This window comes from Pelophylax lessonae (assembly GCF_965119305.1).
Source record: "Pelophylax lessonae genome assembly, chromosome: 3".
Taxonomy (NCBI): domain Eukaryota; kingdom Metazoa; phylum Chordata; class Amphibia; order Anura; family Ranidae; genus Pelophylax; species Pelophylax lessonae.
This window is the reverse complement of record NC_138770.1, coordinates 294,046,174-294,068,148: the sequence shown is the minus strand read 5'-3', so window position 1 is coordinate 294,068,148 and position 21,975 is coordinate 294,046,174. Positions and strand designations below refer to the sequence as shown.

Here is a 21,975-nt window from a genome sequence, read left to right as displayed (position 1 = left end):
CCAGTGAGGAGAGATAGAGAACAGTGCTGCTGCCTGCATGTCCAGTGAGGAGAGATAGAGAGCAGTGCCGCTGCTGCCTTCATGTCCAGTGAGGAGAGATAGAGAGCAGTGCCGCTGCTGCCTTCATGTCCAGTGAGGAGAGATAGAGAGCAGTGCCCCTGCTGCCTTCATGTCCAGTGAGGAGAGATAGAGAGCAGTGCCCCTGCTGCCTTCATGTCTAGTGAGGAGAGATAGAGAGCAGTGCCCCTGCTGCCTTCATGTCCAGTGAGGAGAGATAGAGAGCAGTGCCCCTGCTGCATTCATGTCCAGTGAGGAGAGATAGAGAGCAGTGCCACTGCTGCCTTCATGTCTAGCGAGGAGAGATAGAGAGCAGTGCCGCTGCTGCCTTCATGTCCAGTGAGGAGAGATAGAGAACAGTGCTGCTGCCTGCATGTCCAGTGAGGAGAGATAGAGAGCAGTGCCGCTGCTGCCTTCATGTCCAGTGTGGAGAGATAGAGAACAGTGCTGCTGCCTTCATGTCCAGTGAGGAGAGATAGAGAGCAGTGCTGCTGCTCTCGAGCACAGGGCTGGATTGAGATTGGCTCAGGTAAACATTTAGGGGGGGCGGGGGGAAGCTGACCATGTCAGTTTTTGTTTACCTTAATGCAAAGAAAGCATTAAGGTAAACATATTTAAGCCTTTACAACCACTTTAAACATCGCATATGGCTCCTTTCACACGGCCGCTCCGTGTGTCCGCAAATCATCCAATCCGTTTGCGGATGATTTGCGGACATAATGTAAGTGAATGGCACTGCGGGTGTCAGCGGAATACCACCCGCTGACACCCGATTTTCCTCCATTCAGTTCTGTTCCGTTTTTACAAATGGAACAGAACCCATTTTTTCTTCCGTGTAAAACACGGAAAGGAAGGAAAATCGGATGTCAGCGGTGTCATCCGCTGACATCTGCAGTGCCATATACTTACATTATGTCCGCATATCATCCGCACACGGATGGGATGATATGCGGGCACACGGAGCGGATGACAGAAATGTCATCCGCTCCGTGGTAAAAAAAAAAAAAAAGTCCCGCAGCGGACCTTTCACACGGAGCGGCCGTGTGAAAGGAGCCTAATAGTTTAAAAAAAAGTCATAACCCACTAAAATGTTTATTACAGTTTATTTCTAATGTTTATTTTAGTTGCACACCTGGATCAGAACATGAACCAAGTTGTACTGTGGATGAAAAGAATACAATTTCCAGCAACAGTTTCTGTGGAATGATTACTGATGAGGAGGGTCCATTCAAAGACTGCCATGGTGTTATAAACCCACTGATCTATTTCAACAACTGTGTCTATGACTTGTGTGAACTGAACCTGGATCCATTTGCCTTGTGTGATAGTCTTCAGTCCTATGCACAGTCCTGCCAGTCCCATGGAGTAACAATAGGTCCCTGGAGGAATGACTTTTTTTGCCGTAAGTACCCAAGAGTGTAAATAAAACTGGTATTAGATACCACACCTATTATCTCTGACCTCCTTCTGCGTTTATATATACTACACTCTTACCTGCTTTAGCAGTATTTCACAATCACATAACATATTCGTTTTTTTTTTTCTAATCTTGCTTTCAGGATTGGTTTTATTAGGGTTTAACCACTTCACCCTGGTTCACGTCATATGACGTCGGGGGCTTAAAGAGGTGGTATCTGAATGATGCCTGTAGCTGCAGGTATCATCCAGATATCATTCTTTTCAGCCGGCAAGTCCTTGCACACTAAAAACTATCATAGCATGTGTTTCCCTGTTTGATTGTTTTTACAATCCCATGCAATCAGCGAGCCAGACAATGAACCCACCTGCAGCGGAAGTTTACCATAGAGCTGACCGAGGACCAAATGGTCCCCAGTCATATCTATGACTCTTGGAGATGGGAAGCAACGTCATGACGTCACTTCTGATGCCAGCAGATGTAAACACTGCCATTTTTTTGTTAGAAAGCCTGAGATCGATTTATTATTATTATTATTTTTATCTCAGGCTTTTCAGCAGAGAGGAGAGATATGGGATCTTATAGACCCCACATCTCTCCATAAAGCGGACATGTCATGCCCTATTCCTATTACAAGGAATGTTTACATGCCTTGTAATAGGAATAAAAGTGACCAAAAGTATAAAATTTAAAAGTGTACAAAATAATAAATAAAAAATAAAACCAAAAAAAAAAAAAAAACTATTAAAGAGCCCCAGTCCCTGTGTGCTCACACACAGAAGCAAACGCATACATAGGTCGCGCGCGCAGATGAAAACGACATTCAAACCACACATGTAAAGTATCACTGCAAATGTTAGAATGAGTGCAATATTTCTAGCACGGGACCTCCTCTGTAACTCTAAACTGGTAACTGTAAAAAATGTTAAAGTTTAGCTTATGGAGATTTTTAAGTACTAAAGTTTGGAGCCATTCCATGAGTGTGCGCAATTTCAAAGCATGATATGTTTAGGTATCTGTTTACTCCACGTAGCACCATCTTTCACATTATAGCACCCTACAGGTAGGTGCTAGGCAAATGTATAGTGGGCCTTTTCTGCCTAACAGCAGGGCCATGATTTCTTTTTGCCAGGGTGTCATGGCTTCCAGGTGTGCCTGCTAAAAGGGGAGTCTCCCCACTGGTCCCTGTGAGAGGCTTCTCATAGGGCAGTGGAGGAAACCCAATCAGGGACACATTCAGGCTTGTAACTACCCCAGAAGGCAGATTATGCCGCAAGGGATTCTGGGAGTGGGTATAAGTTTGTGGGAAGTGCGTGACTGGGTGTCTTTGGTGGGAGCAGAGTCCCAGGAGGGAGAGAACGGCTGTCTCTCCCCCTGTTTGAGGAAGAGGATGTCTCAGGTGCTGCCTGAGAATCCAGAGAGTGCTGAGTTGAGCTGAGGGGGGTCTGGTGTGCCGAGAACCAGTGGAGAGCAAGAGGGGTCCAGTCCCAGGAATGCCTACACAGGTTGTGAGTACTGAGGATTGCCCCTGGGGGTCTGCCTGATGTCTTATAGGGGACCACTCCGGAGAAGGTTCTAGGATCCAGATATCAGCTAGCTGGAAAGGGGGTACCTGTGTTGAGGACCCTGAAGTGACAGAGGGGATAACTAGTCAGGGGACCCTGAAGAGTTAAAGGGGGCACCTGCAGTTTGGGCCTTGAAGAGACAGTGTGCAGTGTCTTAGTTGAGAGTTGCAGCCATCCAGGATTTCACAACAGTCTACCTCAAGCCAGTGCAAGGCTGGAGGAAGAAGTTAGCGACTTTGCAGTATAGCAGTGTTCATAGCTCATTGTTCTACAGTCCTGGATCTTCTGGACTCAAGGTCGAGGATCTAGCACTTCTTTCAAGTTACAGTGTGTTCTGAGCGTCAGTGAGCGTTGGCTGGTGTCGGCTGGCGTCAAGACAGCGTTAACAGACATTTTCCTGAGAAAGTCCCAAGTTGTACTTAGTTGAGCCTAAAGGAGTACCCCACTCATTCTCTTCTGCCATCCCCCTAATTCCAATAAAACAACAAAACAAAGATGCCGGAGTTGTTCATGTCTCAGTTCTCACACCCAGGGTTGCAGCTCACATGGGCTGGAGAGATAACCGGTAACAATGGCAGACCCACATCAGGCCCAATGCCTGGAAAACCTGCTACAACATTATACAAAAAAACAGACTAACTTTAGTGTTTGTTTTTTTTTTTTTTTAATTCATGAACATTTCTTTTTCCCCAAAATAATTGCGTTTAAAAAATTGCTGCACATATATCGTGTGACATAAAAAGTTGTAATGACCGCCATTTTATTCCATATGGTTTCTGCTAAAAATTGTTTATATATATATATATATATATATATATATATATATATACACAGCAAGGTTTTCAGGCCTGTGGCCTGATGTGGGTCTGCCATTGGTACCGGAATCCTCTCCAGCCCATGTGAGCTGAGTCCCTAGGTGTGACAATTGAAACAGTGACAACTCCGGCATCTTTGTTTGTGGTTTTTATTATGAATTAAAGGGATGGGAGAAGGGAATGAGTGGGATACTCCTCTTGGCTTGAACTAAATTACAATTGGGACTTTGATCCTGGAAAAATGCCCGTTGGCACTTCCTTGACGCTAGCCAGCGCCAGCCAATGCTCACTGACTCTGAGAACACTCTGTACAACAGAGGAAGTGTTGAATCCCCGACCTATAATCCAGTAGATCCAAGACTGAGAACTGTAGAACTCCTGACACTACTTCACTGTGTAAGTCTTTGAATACTTTTCCCCCGCCAGGCACAGCTTGAGGTAATATTTTGTAGAACTCCAAATGGCTAATACTGTAACTGGCACACGCAATATAATTCAGGCCCCAGACTGCAGGTGCCCCTTTTACTTTTTGAACTCTTCAGGGTCCACTGACTATGTACCCCCTTTACACTTCAGGGTCTTCAACCTAGGTACCCCCTTTACAGCTAGCTGACCTTGGATCCCCGAACCTCTTCCGGAGTGGTCCCCTCTGACACTAGGCAGACCCCCAGGGGAAATCCTCAGTACTCACGACCTGTGTAGGCTTTCCTGGGACTGGACCCCTTTCTCTCTCCGCAGGCTCTCGGCACACCAGATCCCCCTCAGGTCAACTTCAGCACTCTCTGGATTCTCAGGCGACACCCTGAGACATTCACCTTCCTCAAACAGGAGGAGAGACAGCCGCACTCTCCTTCCTGGGACTCTGCTCCCGCCAAAGACACCGTGCCACGCACTTCCCCCGAACTCATACCCACTCCCAGAATCCCTTGCAACGTAATCTGCCTTCTGTGGTAGTTACAAGCTAGGATGTGTCCCCTGATTGGGCTTCCCACACTGCCCTATGAGAAGCCTCTCACAGGAGCCAGTGGGGATACTTCTCCCCTCAGCAGGCACATCTGGAAGCCCTGACACCCTGCCTAGATAAATCACAGCCCTGCTGTTAGGAAGTCACGGCCCACTATAGTTTTACCTAGCACCTATTTTTAGGGTGCTACATATATATTGTGACAGGAAGTCAGGTAAATCTGTGGATGTTGTCACAGACGGGAGATACATTTCTGCTTTGTTTAGACAATTCGCCAATTACTATAGGGTGTCGGCTGCAGAGGTAGCCAGGAAGGTGTAAGGACGTTGAAAAAGCTTCAGCTATTCAGAATGAGGCAATTAAGGCCTCTATAAGTTAGCCAGAGGATGACTACTGATTGCTGCCTCCTGAAGCTGTGTGAGTTGAGGAGAGCAGTCAGCTGAAAGACTTCTAAAGGTGAGGTGATGGACTTTTTTTCTGTGTGAAGAAAAACAAATGGACATTTTCTGTGTGAAGAGAAAATAAATGGACTATTGATTTTCTGCTGTATGATCAGCAGTGTCTGCCCAACAGTAGGTTAAGACAGACTCCATAGAAGGTGAAGGTAGACACCCACAGCGGCCAGGATTTAATTTGTTTATTTTTGATTTATGCTGTTTTTGATGCATGCACTTGTTCGAAGAAAATTGGAAGAATAAACCATAGACTGTTGTTTTCAACCACTCCTCGCCTATCTCCCTGTGTAACGAACCCCCCCAAGGGGTCATCCACACCCGCCACCAAGCTAATCCCTCACAATATATATATATATATATATATATATATATATATATATATATAGATTCATATATAATGTTTGGTTGTCCTAAGTAAATTTCTAGCAAAAAAAATGACGATGTAGGAGAGAAATGTCAGAATTGGCTTGGGAGGCAAGTGGTAAAGGATAAGTCCACCTTTAAAAAAAAAAAATAAATAAATGCAACATTTTGTTCAGGTATAAAAAGTGCGTTTACCATTTTTTTTAAAAAAAGTCTAGAAAGCATTGCGCCAGCAATCAGCAAATTTCTGGTTCCATACAGGTCTCCGGCAGACAGTCAGTGTAAGCTGTTTGTCAGTGCATCATATTGGCAGACACTTTCACACTGACAGTAAAAATCAATGAAATACCAGAGTTCCCAACAGCGCCGTGGAAGTTCATTGAGAACTTCAAGTCGAAAACTGCAAAGGATGTTGGTACTTCATACATTCACAGAACTCTGCATTTAGGTCATATTATTTAAGGCAAAGGGTAATATTCAGAGTGCAGCAACCTACCACAAAACAATAGTAATTATTATAAGTGATTTGCCTACTGATCTTTTGCAATTTTAACCCCTCTGCATTTCATATTGGAAAAATATGTGACTTGCATTGGCTCTAGTGTACCCCAAGTTATTCCTTGAAACATAATTTTTTTTATATATATATATATATATATATATATTATATGATTACAAAACGACAGTAATTTTAATAAATGAAAGTTGAAAATAGTAATAGCTTTTTGATCAATAAACCTATATGTCTACAATACAGTGAATGTGCACACTTTTAAGGTGGTAAAACTTTTTTTTCCAAATGCATATATTGCATATACTGTTTGTTTTATATATCAGTGTTATATGTTCTTGAAAATCATTTTTAACATTTATTTATTTACTTTTTTATTCTCTTCACAGCTCTGAAGTGTTCACCAAACAGCCATTATGAGCAATGTGGAACAGCCTGCCCACCAACTTGTGTCAATCCAGAAGCACAATTAAATTGTCATCTCCCCTGTACAGAATCCTGTGTCTGTGATCCTGGCTATGTCCTGTATGATAAGAGATGTGTCCCAAGCCACCAATGTGGATGCTGGGATAATGACAAAAAATATCCTGTGGGCTCAGAGTTCTGGACTGATGATACCTGCTCTGAAAAATGCAGATGTCCCTCTGCTGGAGGTAGTTTAGTTTGCAACTCTGCTTCATGCCCACCTGGAAAATACTGTGGTATAACAAATGGAGTTACTGGTTGTTTTGATCTCACATTTGGTAACTGTGTAACATGGGGCGATCCTCATTATGTCACCTTTGATAAGGAAGTTCATGATTTTATGGGAATATGCACATATACTCTTTCCAAGCTTTGTACCAATGCTACGTCTCTGCCATATTTTAACATTGAAGCAAAAAATGAGCATCGTAATGGGAACCCAACTGTATCATTTATACAGAAAGTTATGGTGGATGTCTATAATCATAAAATAACCATTTTTAAAGCCGAGCTTAGACGAGTTTTGGTAAGTTTTTTGAAACATTTGGACATCTCTTTCATGAAGCTGAAATCACATATAGTTGCTTTAATCAAACATTGATGTTTATTATTGGTTAACAGGTGGATGGTATCTGGATAAATCTTCCAGTAATCTTGGTCAATGGATCTCTGACTGTAAAGCAAAGTGGTCGATATGTTGTTCTGGAGACTGACTTCCATCTCACTGTGTCTTATGATACTGACCATATAGTGGATGTAAAGATCTCAACTACATATTTCAGTCAAATATGTGGAATGTGCGGCAACTTTAATGGCATCCGGCAGGATGATTATTTGATGCCCAACGGACAGCTAGCTCAGAACTCTAATCAGCTGGGAGATAGTTGGAAAATGGAATATGATGATCCATTATGTAACTCAATTGTTTCTACACCACCATGTCCACAAGAGACAGAAGAACTCTATTCAAACAATGAGTTCTGTGGTTTGTTAACCAGTAAATATGGTCCTTTCAAGGCTTGTCACTCAGTAATCAACCCAAATCGCTTTTTTGACAGCTGTGTTTTCGATCTGTGTGCTCTTGGTACTGGCAGCTTATGTAAAGCATATGAAGCATATGCTGATACCTGTCAAAGGGCAGGAGTTAAACTTTCTTGGAGAAACTCTACTTTCTGTCGTAAGTACTTTTTGTTCCACAGCATCAAACCTTGTTTGATCAAATATTTAAATATATAGATTTCTTTAGCATTTCTTGTATTGGATAAGCAATGCATTCCAAAGCTGGATGTATTATTTACAGTAATTCCATTCATTTGTTATTGAAATAGAAAGAATCTCTGCTTCATAGTAGGTTTATGCCTATGAATATTTGTGAACCATTGCCTGGTGTTCTCGTTTCATACACCATGGGGAACATGAATTAATAAAATGTGTTATCCATATAGGAATAATGTGTGGGCTTTTACATTGTAGTTTTGGGACATGATTTAGATTATATCATTTTATCATAAATGATCAATAAAGCCTTGTATATACAGTGGGTACGGAAAGTATTCAGACCCCCTTAAATTTTTCACTGTTTGTTATATTGCAGCCATTTGCTAAAATCATTTAAGTTCATTCTTCTTCCTCGTGAATATACACACAGCTCCCCATACTGACAGAAAAACACAGAATTGTTGACATTGTTGCAGATTTATTAAAAAAGAAAAACTGAAATATCACATGGTCCTAAGTATTCAGACCCTTTGCCGTGACACTCATGTATTTAACTCAGGTGCTTTCCATTTCTTCTGATCATCCTTGAGATGGTTCTACACCTTCATTTGAGTCCAGCTGTGTTTGATTATACTGATTGGACTTGATTAGGAAAGCCACACACCTGTCTATATAAGACCTTCCAGATCACAATGCATGTCAGAGCAAATGAGAATCATGAGGTCAAAGGAACTGCCTGAAGAGCTCAGAGACAGAATTGTGGCAAGGCACAGATCTGGCCAAGGTTACAAAAAGACTTCTGCTGCACTTAAGGTTCCTAAGAGCACAGTGGCCTCCATAATCCTCAAATGTAGGACGTTTGGGACGACCAGAACCATTCCTAGAGCTGGCCGTCCGGCCAAACTGAGCTATCGGGGGAGAAGAGCCTTGGTGAGAGAGGTAAAGAAGAACCCAAAGATCACTGTGGCTGAGCTCCAGAGATGCAGTCAGGAGATGGGAGAAAGTTTTAGAAAGTCAACCATCACTGCAGCCCTCCACCAGTCGGGGCTTTATGGCAGAGTGGCCCGACGGAAGCCTCTCCTCAGTGTAAGACACATGAAAGCCCGCATGGAGTTTGCTAAAAAAACACCTGAAGGACTCCAAGATGGTGAGAAATAAGATTCTCTGGTCTGATGAGACCAAAATAGAACTTTTTGGCCTTAATTCTAAGCGGTATGTGTGGAGAAAACCAGGCACTGCTCATCACCTGTCCAATGCAGTCCCAACAGTGAAGCATGGTGGTGGCAGCATCATGCTGTGGGGGTGTTTTTCAGCTGCAGGGACAGGACGACTGGTTGCAATCGAGGGAAAGATGAATGCGGCCAAGTACAGGGATATCATGGACAAAAACCTTCTCCAGAGTGCTCTGGACCTCAGACTGGGCCGAAGGTTTACCTTCCAACAAGACAATGACCCTAAGCACACAGCTAAAATAACGAAGGAGTGGCTTCACAACAACTCTGTGACTGTTCTTGAATGGCCCAGCCAGAGCCCTGACTTAAACCCAATTGAGCATCTCTGGAGAGACCTAAATATGGCTGTCCACCAACGTTTACCATCCAACCTGACAGAACTGGAGAGGATCTGCAAGGAGGAATGGCAGAGGATCCCCAAATCCAGGTGTGAAAGACTTGTTGCATCTTTCCCAAAAAGACTCCTGGCTGTATTAGATCAAAAGGGGGGTTCTACTAAATACTGAGCAAAGGGTCTGAATACTTAGGACCATGTGATATTTCAGTTTTTCTTTTTTAATAAATCTGCAACAATGTCAACAATACTGTGTTTTTCTGTCAGTCAGTATGGGGTGCTATGTGTACATTCATGAGGAAGAAGAATGAACTTAAATGATTTTAGCAAATGGCTGCAATATAACAAAGAGTGAAAAATTTAAGGGGGTCTGAATACTTTCCGTACCCACTGTATGTAGACAATTTAAATAAAATAAAATATTTCTTTTACTTTATGTTACGTTACAAAAGTTACACCAGGATAAATTATTTTGGTCCCATGATTTTTCAATGTAGTTTTGGAATTATTATAATGCATTAAGCTGTATTTTGTTTAAACTGTGTGGCAGATGGAATTAATTTTGTTTATGTTTGTTTTTTAAATTTATTTCTACTCAGCTCTCTCATGTCCTGGCAACAGTCACTACAATCCATGTGCCATTGCTTGTCCTGCTACATGCCTTGACCAGAGTATACCAAGCGACTGTAATAAGCCTTGTACTGATGCTTGTGAATGTGATAATGGCTTTGTGCTCAGTGGACACAATTGCATTCCCATAAGTGAATGTGGGTGCTATTTTGATGGCAAATACTATCAGGTTAGCACTTTGGTCTTCCATAATTGCATTATCTTTTACTTTTATATGTAGCTAGTCAAGATGCAAAGGTTGATTCATAAGCTGAGAATCAATCATGAGCTGAGAATTGAACCAATTTGTTGACAGTTGACAGCTCATGCCATTTTTGTCTGTGCAGCTGCTCAGTTTTCAGTTTGTTCTCCCATGGTTCCATGCATTCTTGCCAAACATCTATCACACCTGCATATTTGAAAACATATTAGAATGATTTGGTGTATATTTTTTTGTGCTCTAGGTTGGATAGACAGGCATAGAGTTAAACAGTTTTTAGTGTGTATATATGTGTGTGTTTTTGTTTATCTTATTTCATGACTAAATGTCCTAATTTTACCAAATGTAATGATACCCAGCATCACACGACCCAGAAAACAGAGGAGTCCAATGTAAATGTAGATGGCAGTGTTCCTACTCCCTAAACGAGCATTGTAAAGATGCCTGCCATGTACCTGGTCAGAGAGCCTGAGATGACAAATGTGGTCTTTCTTACTGCTCCTAGATAGGGAGACGGGGAGTGTGGCACTGTTGTTTTCACAGGAATTTTGAAATTACGATCCACTTATGGCTGAAAGTAGTTGTGAGATGAGGTCAAGATACAAGCCAAAATTAGCAACAGATGGGCAATGCAGTGCCTAGTCAGCAGCCAGAGATAAGGTCTGGAATAGGTTGGATCAGCAACGTGCAGACAGCAAAGTTGCAAAGAAGTTTCAGGAACAAGCCTGATCACTATCAGGAAACAACAGTGTAAGGATGCAGGTATCGCAGGTCAAAGAAGTGGAAGTGCTGCAGAAGACCTTTAAGAACTGAGGCCTGGCAGGGCTCAGCTAAAATAGCCTGCTTGGTATCACTGTGAGCAATGAGCATGCATGCACTTTGTGTGAGGGAACGCACATGTGCCTGAGCAGAGACATGTGACCACAAAATTGCTCAGGTGCTCAAGTACGATTCTGGCTCTACATGTTGGTACAACTTTCCTGACATCATTCACTATGTAAAGGTGCAGAGAGCAGTGCTGACAAGCTTACTGTATCATTGTGGACAGCCATTGCTAGGTGAAGACCAATATTGGATACGTTTAAAAAAATTACATACATACATGAAGGGAAGGGGTTTTGTGAGTCACGTGGCGAGCCCAGTGTTGAGCTTAATAAAGAAACAGAACTGAGATTTTCAGGCAAAATATCCTGCTCTGCCTTTATTTGCACCAACCAGTAGATCAGAATATACAGTATCTCACAAAAGTGAGTACACCCCTCGCGTTTTTGTAAATATTTTAATTAATCTTTTCATGTGACAACACTGAAGAAATTACACTTTGCTACAATGTAAAGTAGTAAGTGTACAGCTTGGATAACCGCACACTGCATCAAATTGGTCTGCATGGATGTCATCCCAGAAGGAAGCCTCTTCTAAAGATGGTGCACAAGAAAGCCTGCAAACAGTTTGCTGAAGACAAGCAGACTAAGAATATGAATTACTGGAACCATGACCTGTGGGCTGATGACACCAAGATAAACGTATTTAGTTCAAATGGTGTCAAGCGTGTGTGGCGGCAACCAGGTGAGGAGTACAAAGACAAGTGTGTCTTGCCTACAGTCAAACATGGTGGTGGGAGTGTCATGGTCTGGGGCTGCATATGTGCTGTCACCACTGGGGAGCTGCAGTTCATTAAGAGAACCATGAATGCCAACATGTACTGTGACAAACTGAATTATGAGCATGATCCCCTCCCTTCAGAGACTGGACCGCAGGGCAGTATTCCAACATAACGACCTCAAACACAACTTCAAGACGACCACTGCCTTGCTAAAGAAGCTGAGGGTAAAGGTGATGGGCTGGCCAAGCATGTCTCCAGACCTAAACCCTATTAAGCATCTGTGGGGCATCCTCAAACGAAGGGTGGAGGAGTGCACGGTCTCTAACATACACCAGCTCTGTTATGTCATCATGGAGGAGTGGAAGAGGACTCCAGTGGCAACCTGCAAAGCTCTGGTGAACTCTATACCCAAGAGGGTTAAGGCAGTGCTGGAAAATAATGGTAGCCTCACAAAATATTGACACTTTGGGCCCAATTTGGACATTTGCACTTAGGGGTGTACTCACTTTTGTTGCCAGCGGTTTAGACATTAATGGCTGTATGCTGAGTTGAGGGGACAGCAAATTTACACTGTTATACAAGCTGTACACTCACTACTGTGTTTTTTATTTGATTTTAATATTATTATTACTATTTATTCTTTCTTCAGAATGTAAACTATGGCCTTTCCATGTGCAAAAGCAAAATTCCAACACCCCTCCACCACATCAAGCCAACTAGTATAAAAGATAAAATCAAGAACAGAAAGTATACAGGCACCATCAGAATCATAATATTGTAAATGCAGTTGTAGTCAATGTTTTTGGCAAAACATCAGCAGGCTTTAACCCAGTCAAATATCTACTATCATTTGGATAAATTATATATCTGTGCAGTCACGCAGATGAAACATTATAATAGTGGTTCATTGAGGGTATTGTTTAGTCATCTTTTTCTTACGGCTTCCAATTCTGTCATCAATATTACACACAGTCTGATGCTTAGACATTTATGGGATCATCTTTTGGGAAATATTGTGCTTCTGTATTACAGAAGCAATTGTTTTTGCCAACAGAGATTTCCCAACTTATTGGAGAATTTCAAAACAACCTGACCAATATCTATTCTTTTAGTGAGATGACTATAATTGTATAGTTATACTGATGGCCAAATGGTAATTGTATATATTAGTATTGTAGCACTATATGAAGTGTCTTCTCCTAATTGCAGAAAGATGAGACGTTCTGGCAAGGACACTGTGAAAGTTACTGTACATGTGAAGAAAACAACCAAGTGAACTGTAAACAGCAGACCTGTGCACCTAATGAAGTTTGTCAAATCCAAAATGGAATTAAGACCTGTGTACTAACAGCTACAAGCACCACTATACCTACTACAACCACAACTACCACAACCACTGCTACTCCTCCATCCACCGTGCCAGGTTTGAGATTTGTTAACAGATGTCCTATGTTAAGGTTTATGCTCTAAATAGGGTAATATTATTCACTCTAAAGTTCAAAGAAGGTGAATACAATACACAGGCCATCATTACTCAGTCATCAGTGCCGGAATGGGATACATAAAGATATTCCCATTGCACACCAGAATGCAACCCACCAATTTAAGGTGTGCTAAAGCAACCATATAAAGTAGTTTGTTAGGAGTATTGTTAGATAAGTCTATGTGCGTGCCCGTGTTGTCTGTGTGTGTTTGGCTGGCTTAACCAAAAACAGCATATAAACAAAGTGTTCTGTATAGGTCACAGAAAAAAGGAAGGTTATTTGTCAGCAATAACATGGTGGGCTCTTAGTTAGGTGAACATAGACATTTATTTTGTAAAAATAGGGGGTGTAACAATAACACCCGTGCAAAGTAAGATGTCAGTGGGTACAATCAGTGTAGAGACAAGAAACAAGACATACATAACATTAAACATACAGTGACAAAAAACCGGCCGGCATGTAAGTAAAACCTCAAGAATCGATATAAACATATATTCAATCAATTGCAAATTGCAGTAATAATGTTCTTGAAGGGGCTCCTTGGGGGGCAGTGGGTCGCCAATGGAGTTAATGGCTGTATTGCACAGTTAATGTTGAGTGTTGGCTCCAGTGAGGTCACTCAAATTGGTGCTGTTGGTTTTGCTATAGTTTTTTGTGGGGAGAGGGCTGGGGGTGCCTCAATCCGAGAGGCAGTTTTGGGGGAGACGGTTATCTGTTTAAAGTTGCTGCCGTATGATAATGCATCAATCGTGGGCAGATGTGGCTTTGGGGGAGATAGTGTCTATTTGAAGTTACTGCCGTGTGGTAATACAACAATTGTTGGCAGATATGGTTCTTTGACGGGGACTAGGCAGAGATCTGACAGTAATTGTCTTGATCACTGACGGTGGGTTACCGTTTCTTCACCCCTATTAGTGGCAAAGTGTCGCTATTGGTTATAGCTTATTAGCTAGTGTTGTTTTGTGGGGGTATGGGGTAATGCAGGGGACTTGTGCAGAGCCAGAAACGATCGGGTATATGCCTCCGATTCCCGCTGGCCGCATGTAAAATCTAGCGGTTCAGTGCGGTAAAAAAATGTCTCGCTTTCTCTGACGGCTTTTCGGCCGTTTCTTCACCCCTGCTTAAGAAATACCCTGTACCTCGTAGATGATCAGTGGAGCGACTGCTCGTGTCCTTCCGCTGCCGGTCTCCGTGTGTGCTGCCTTCGGCTTCCGCTCTCCCTGGCGGTCCGTTGCCTGTTAGGAGTGATGAGGGGATGTGCCGCTGGGCTGTGACGTTGACGTGTTTCGCTTCCTGTTGCGTAGCTTCGTCTGGACTAATAAGCTAATAAGCTATAACCAAGAGCAACACTTTGCCACTAATAGGGGTGAAGAAACGGTAACCCACCGTCAGTGATCAAGACAATTACTGTCAGATCTCTGCCTAGTCCCCGTCAAAGAACCATATCTGCCAACAATTGTTGTATTACCACACGGCAGTAACTTCAAATAGACACTATCTCCCCCAAAGCCACATCTGCCCACGATTGATGCATTATCATACGGCAGCAACTTTAAACAGATAACCGTCTCCCCCAAAACTTCCTCTCGGATTGAGGCACCCCCAGCCCTCTCCCCACAAAAACTATAGCAAAACCAACAGCACCAATTTGAGTGACCTCACTGGAGCCAACACTCAACATTAACTGTGCAATACAGCCATTAACTCCATTGGCGACCCACTGCCCCCCAAGGAGCCCCTTCAAGAACATTATTACTGCAATTTGCAATTGATTGAATATATGTTTATATAGATTCTTGAGGTTTTACTTACATGCCGGCCGTTTTTTTTCACTGTATGTTTAATGTTATGCATGTCTTGTTTCTTGTCTCTACACTGATTGTACCCACTGACATCTTACTTTGCACGGGTGTTATTGTTACACCCCCTATTTTTACAAAATAAATGTCTATGTTCACCTAACTAAGAGCCCGCCATGTTATTGCTGACAAATAACCTTCCTTTTTTCTGTGACCTATACAGAACACTTTGTTTATGTGCTAAAGCAACCAGCGGATAGCACCATGGCAAAACAGGAGAAATATCTCATCAGCACACCTTAGTTTTCTTAAAAGAAGTCAGTTTTATTAGTGTGTAGTCAGTTTGTCAAAAAAAAATAAATAAAAAATACTTGTATGCAACTTGCAGATCTTGCTTCAATCAACAATGGGTGTGGGAGTGATTAAAAAGGAATGGTTTAATAGCAGTAGCTTATTTATAATGAATGTCAACTATATGCATGATACATAAGAGTGGTCTGGTGTTACAAAAAATATATACTGTATACATATATACTTTACATTAAAAAAAAAAGGCTCTGGCTGCAATACACACCTTATCTCCAAAGCTGTCACCCATAATAATTTCTTTTTATTATGTATTCTTTCATCGTTTTCAAAAGTTAAGAGTACAAAACAGAGCCTACTTGGCATACCTAGGCTCACTAACATACATAGTTATAGAAACAACCTAGGCACTTTCTCTAGTAACATTACATCAGTGTACTTCTCTACCTGGTCAACCAATTTTAATAGTTAATTGAATATATGCATGGGCCCGCCATGGGAACAATCTCCTGGTCTATAAAGCCACGCTGGGCCTTGCAGCATGTCCACGCACATACTGACCCCTCGGGACCAAATGTGACACAGCTTTCTTTATTGTAAGTATTATAAGATGTATTACATTACAGTCGTTCCATACCTAAAGGGGAAAGAGAAGATGTAAAACATGGACAATGTATTTAATTTGTGTGTCTGCTTGGCTAAACACTACAAAAAAAATTAGAACCTCATTCGATTTATATCACATATGGGGATGCTCTGCAGAGCCCCATTTTTCTTTTACCTCACCCTTCCCTCCTCCCCCCTCCCAACTAGAACCTCCCAGCTCCTCAATTTAAAAAAAAAATAGTATACCAACTTTCCTCTCCTCTCTTCCCCTCCCCTTCCCTCCTCCATCGTTGTCTACTCATACATATGTCAACTGACAGAGAGTGTCTGGTATTTTGTTGATAATGTAAAATTGATCCATTGTGACCATGTTTTGCGGAATTAGGCTTCAGGCCTATTTAATGACGCCGTAAGTTCCTCTATTTTCATAATTTCCTTTACTGCTCTAATCCATTAGTCTACAATAGGGGGAGATGGAGATTTTCAATGTGTTGACACACATGCTCTTGTCACACATTTAAAAGATGACTCACTACGGATTTTTGATATTTGCAGAGAGCTAAGGCGCAGTAGACAAACTGATGGATTCTGATCTAAGAAAAGACCAGTGATGTCCTTAATCAAAGCACATATATTTTGTCAATATGGACATATTCTCACAATCCTTTCGGACACTAAGGTGTTGATTTAATAAGTGCAAATAGACGGAAAACTTTGAAAAGTGCTGTTGCACTCTGCAAGTGCACTTGGTCCAGAGCTTAGTAAATGAGGTAAAGCTTCACTTTGCAAACAATACTTAATCACATGCAAGTAAAAAAAAACAGCACTTTTCCTTGCACATGATTGGATGATGGAAGTCAGAGGAGCTTCTGCTAATTTATTAAGATCTGGAGTAACTGCTCTTGCAGGTGCAACTGCACTTTCCAAAGTTCATACTCTATTTGTCTTTAGTAAATCAATCCCTATATGTTCTCATTGAAGTCAGAAGACTAAGGGCATCCTATGAGTGCAGGGCACCCATATCTACGCAAACTGACTTTAATACTTTCTAAGGGTCTGATCAAGATAACAAATAGAAATAAGGAATTCTGACACATTGATTTATAGCATGCATATTCTGGGTCTTTGACTTAGACGTATTATAACCAACTCAACAGACAACTGGATTGAACCAAAGTAATACAGGAACCTTTTCCAAAATGCACCACTGCACCACTGCATCCACAATAAAATCATCCCTCTCTATTACAAACCCAACAACATTTTCCACAGTATTGAGTCCTCATACACCTTCAACAAGTAAATGTCTTTTCTCTTTGGGTACCTTTTGCACTGTCATAAAACATATTTTCATTGTGCTTTACAATATTAGTAGCTATAAAATACCGTGAAGCCCCTATCTACACCAACACTCATTTGTTAGGCACATTTAACCCTTTTACTTGCCCTCCATTAACCCCATGATGACCCTTGACACCCAGCCAGTGCCATTTAGCCAGTGCCAGTTAGCATCCCTCCCAGCAAGGGTCAATTTGATTCTAAAAATGAAGACTATTATGGCAGGAAGACACGATAAGAAAATCATACGAAAATTTTCGTTCAGCGAACGATCGGCCGATTTTCTACTCGTTGATGCCCAGCAATCAATACCCGATATCGATATTATGAACGAAAAAGACTGATTGAAAAAATTGAAAACTTCTGTCGTATTGTTTGTGAGCGAATGATTTTCTATTCGTTGGTGTGAAGGACATCAGTGGAAAATCTATACATCATTATCACGCATGAGCGGAAATAGTTGGCGACCAGAAAGCAGTGTTAAAGAACGAAGTTTCGTAAATACTAATGAAAAATTCCAAATAAACAAGGCAAAAAGAAATGTCAGCAAAAATATATAAACGGTTTCAATGCCGGTCCATTCACACTACATCACTTCCACTTGTGTGTGAAAAGTCAACACTACGTATGAAATCGATTGCTCTTTGAAAGATCTTTTTTGATTGTTCATGTTGGCGACGATTTTGACCAACAAATGCTGTTTCGTTGGTCAGCGATCGAACGATCGGTCGATATTCGAACCATGTATTCCTGCTATAAGGTCTACAAGAAAGTCACATGAAGGATCAGCCGGTTGAAAATATAAAATCACAGCTTGTATTATAAATTAACAATTACAACAAAACACCTCCACCAGTCAAAAAATAAATGTTGACAACGTTGTCTTGGACAAGCCTAGCAGCTGCTCACACTACGCATTCACACAGACAGACATACTCCAGGGTAGATGTAGTCCCTCAATGATAAGGATTGGGGGGGGGGGGGTAGACAGGGATTGTCTCTGTGTATAGATATATAAGCAAAGAACACTTGTTATATTCCTTCTCCTTTCAACAGCCTCATAACAGGAAATGTTAAGGATGGTGCAAGTCCAATGTATCTACAATTAAAAAGTAGATGGCAGAATTGCATCATTTTTTCAAGTTGTTCATTTAATGAGATATTTCTTACACATGCTACGTGCATATGTGGAATTCCACCCCAAAACACATTCTGCTACTTCTACAGAGTATGGGAATATCACATATGTGGGAAAAGCTTCTGACAAAAAAATTAGATGGGGGGGGGGGTCTCATATTTCCATACCCCATGGTATCCCCCTACTCTGTAAAAATAGCAGAATTTATCTTGGAGTGGAATTCCACATATACCCGTGGCATGTGAGAGACATATCTCATTAACCACTTTAAGACCGGAGGATTTTACTGCTTAATGACCAGGCACTGTGCGACTTTAACTGACAATTGCAAGGTCATGCAATGCTGTACCCAAACAAAATTTACGTCCTTTTTTTCCCACAAACAGAGCGCTTTTTTTGTGGTATTTGATCACCTCTGCGCTTTTTATTTTTTGCGATGTTAATAAAAAAAGAGCAAAAATTTTGCGAAAAAAATTGACATTTTCTACTTTGACAGTTAAAAAATATCCAATAAATTCAATTTTTGTCATATATTTAGGCCAAAATTTATTTAGCTACATGTCTTTGACAAAAAAAATTCTCAATGAGCGTATTTTTAACCACTTTAAGACCGGAAGATTTTACCCCCTTCCTGACCAGGCCATATTTTGCGATTCCGCACTGCGTTACTTTAACGAACAATTGCGCGGTTGTGCGACGCTGTACCCCAGGCATGTCCAAAGTCCGGCCCCCGGGCCCCTTTATTATGGCCCCACAGGTCATTTGGAAAAATGCATCATTCATGACTAATATTGCTGCCATCATTAATCATCTGTGGGTTCATATAGCGCTTATATGTGGGTAGCCCTTGTGTGACTGATTAGGGATCACGCATGCTCCCAATTGAGATGAATACAGTAGCGTCACTAGGCAGGTGCGGTGAGTGCGGTCCGCACCGGGTGACACCCGCCAGAGGGGTGACACCACCTAAGCCTAAACCTCCTCCCAACCTTCCTGAAATGCCCGCAGCGTCTGTCCCGCTGTACAAGGGCATTGTCCCGCATCACTACATTTGTTCATTTAAATAGTAACTTCCAGTGCAAGTGTGAAAATGGAGCAGAACCAGAGACTGGCAGATAAACCCCCTGGGTGTGCTCTGTGAGGCTGCAGAGCGTACAGCTGTCAAATTCAAGCTGTGATGTCGGGAATGGGCGGGACTTCTACCCAGGCCCGCCCCTTTGTGAGGCAACCAGCGTATGGGGAAACAGCCGGCAATTAAACATTGCTGGCGGGAAAAGATGCCAAGGTTCAGAATCCATTCACTCAAATACTGTACCCAGAGGTTTCCCAGCCTTGTAGTACTAGCCCTGCACTCACAGCCTGGCTTCGGCAGTTAAAAGTGAAAGTAAGATTTCTGCCACGTTCTGCTCTGCACTTAGAACCAGGATAAGTGCTGCTGGTCTGACCGAGTGAAGCCTGTCCAAGAGCAAGAGAGGGGTGAGCTGCACTGCAATCCTTATCTCCTTCCTGCTCCGGGAGTTTGGGAACTGAAAATGAGGTGAGAGTGCATTGAGAAGGAAAACGAAGCTGTGACAGCCAGCTACAGAAATGTGCATTTACAAAGGTAACAATGTGGAAGATGATAGAGTTTTGGGGGGGGGGGGGGTGGGGGAGCAGAGGAGTGTGTTTGTACATGTGTGTGTGTTTGTACATGTGTGTTGTGCATGTGTGTTTGCATGTATGTGTGTGTATGTATTGCTGTGTGTGTGTGTGTGTTTGTACATGTGTGTGTCTGTGCATGTGGTTTGTGTGTGTTTGTACGTGTGTGTGTGTGTCTGTGCATGTGGTTTGTGCACGTGGTGTGTGTGTGTGTGTGTTTGTACATGTGTGTTGTGCATGTGTGTTTGTACGTGTGTGTGTGTGTTTGCATGTATGTGTGTGTATGTATTGCTGTGTGTGTGTGTGTGTGTGTGTGTTTGTACATGTGTGTGTCTGTGCATGTGGTTTGTGTGTGTGTGTGTTTTGTACATGTGGTGTGTGTTTGTACGTATGTGTGTGTGTGTTTGTACATGTGTGTTTGTACATGTGTGCTGTACGTATATGTGTGTGTGTGTGTGTATGTATTGCTGTGTGTGTGTTTGTACATGTGTGTGTCTGTTCATGTGGTTTGTGTGTGTTTGTACGTGTGTGTGTTTTGTACATGTGGTGTGTGTGTGTAGAGGTTATAGCTAACAAGAGGTGCAATAGTGAGATATGAATAGACTTTGTACCTACCGCTCTCTTGAACCCTGCACCTTGTGCATAAGGGTCCTTTCACACGGGGTGGACCGTATTTTGATCCGCTTCAGCTTTTTTTTTTTTTTTTTACGGACACGGATGACACTTGCTCTCATCTGATTGCCGCCCAGCTTACTGCCCGGTCTGTTTCCCTTCCCGCTGGCCACCACGGAGGGCCAATCAGAAGAGACTAGGGGGCATCATGGGACATGTAGTCCCGGAAGATTGGTGGCCCCATTTGTTGTCCACAGGGAGCAAACCACAGCCCCCAGAATGCACTCTGCTAGGGGGAGAGATTGAGGACTGGGAACCTGGGAAAAAGCTGAGGGGGTGAGTGCTACACCATAGAGAGAGCCACACTGCCCAGCACCACCAGAGAGAGGGCCACACTTCCCAGCACCACCAGAGAGAGAGAGACTGTGTCACTGCCAGGGTACAGACGGGCTACACTACTGACCAAAGTCAGCCTGGTTAACCCAGAGGGAGCGAACGTATAACCGGAGGGATCACTGCTGCAATTTTGCTGGGTCTGGCAGGATGGCCTTTCAGCCATTATCCGTTACTGCTCCTAGGGACTGAGCCATTAGGAAGTGCCTAACCTGCTATCCTGTAGGCCTTATTGACCGTCGCAACCTGCTTCAAAAAACTCCAACGCTGAGCTGCTGCCCGGCCCAAATATAGGGGGGGGGGGGGGTGACACCATGTTTTACCGCACCAGGTGACACCAACCCTAGTGACGCCACTGGATGAATACATTATAAAATCTCAGTTACTGTCAGTTGGTCTAAATCAGTTATAAATATATTTGCACACAACATGTACTGTATACTTGATGTTCTGTTTCTGTTCATATTTTTTTAACTTAAAAGTTAATAGGCAACCTTTATTACCAATAATATGTAATGTACTTTACAATGTTCCTGACATATATTTCAGCTTCCTGGATTTTTTTTTCCATCTGGCCTTCAGATATGAAAGGCAGAGTGATTTAACACCTGTTTACATTTGTCATCCATATGACGAAATGAAAAGTATGCCGTTTGCAATAAACTTTGCATAAAATAGTTAATTTGCATTTAATTTTAATGGTCCAAAGAATGGCAGACAAAATGGTCGGCCCTCACACATATTCGCTTCATCAAATCTGGCCCTCTTTGAAAAAAGTTTGGACACCTCTGCTGTGCCCAAATGAAATGTACATCCTTTTTTTCCCCCACAAA

At 42.3% G+C, this 21,975-nt stretch overlaps 1 protein-coding gene across 1 annotated transcript in view; it reads left to right on the top strand.

Annotated features, from left to right (window-relative positions):
- The window catches only part of LOC309550483 (IgGFc-binding protein-like), a gene marked incomplete at both ends in the record, with an annotated part of 68,806 nt that overhangs the window by 17,235 nt on the left and 29,596 nt on the right, over positions 1–21,975 (top strand). Inside the window, 5 exons of the mRNA XM_082250852.1 lie at positions 1,182–1,459; positions 6,537–7,138; positions 7,234–7,789; positions 9,996–10,195; positions 13,038–13,251. Coding sequence (XP_082106978.1) covers positions 1,182–1,459; positions 6,537–7,138; positions 7,234–7,789; positions 9,996–10,195; positions 13,038–13,251 — 1,850 coding nt within the window. The remainder of the gene's footprint in view (positions 1–1,181; positions 1,460–6,536; positions 7,139–7,233; positions 7,790–9,995; positions 10,196–13,037; positions 13,252–21,975) is intronic.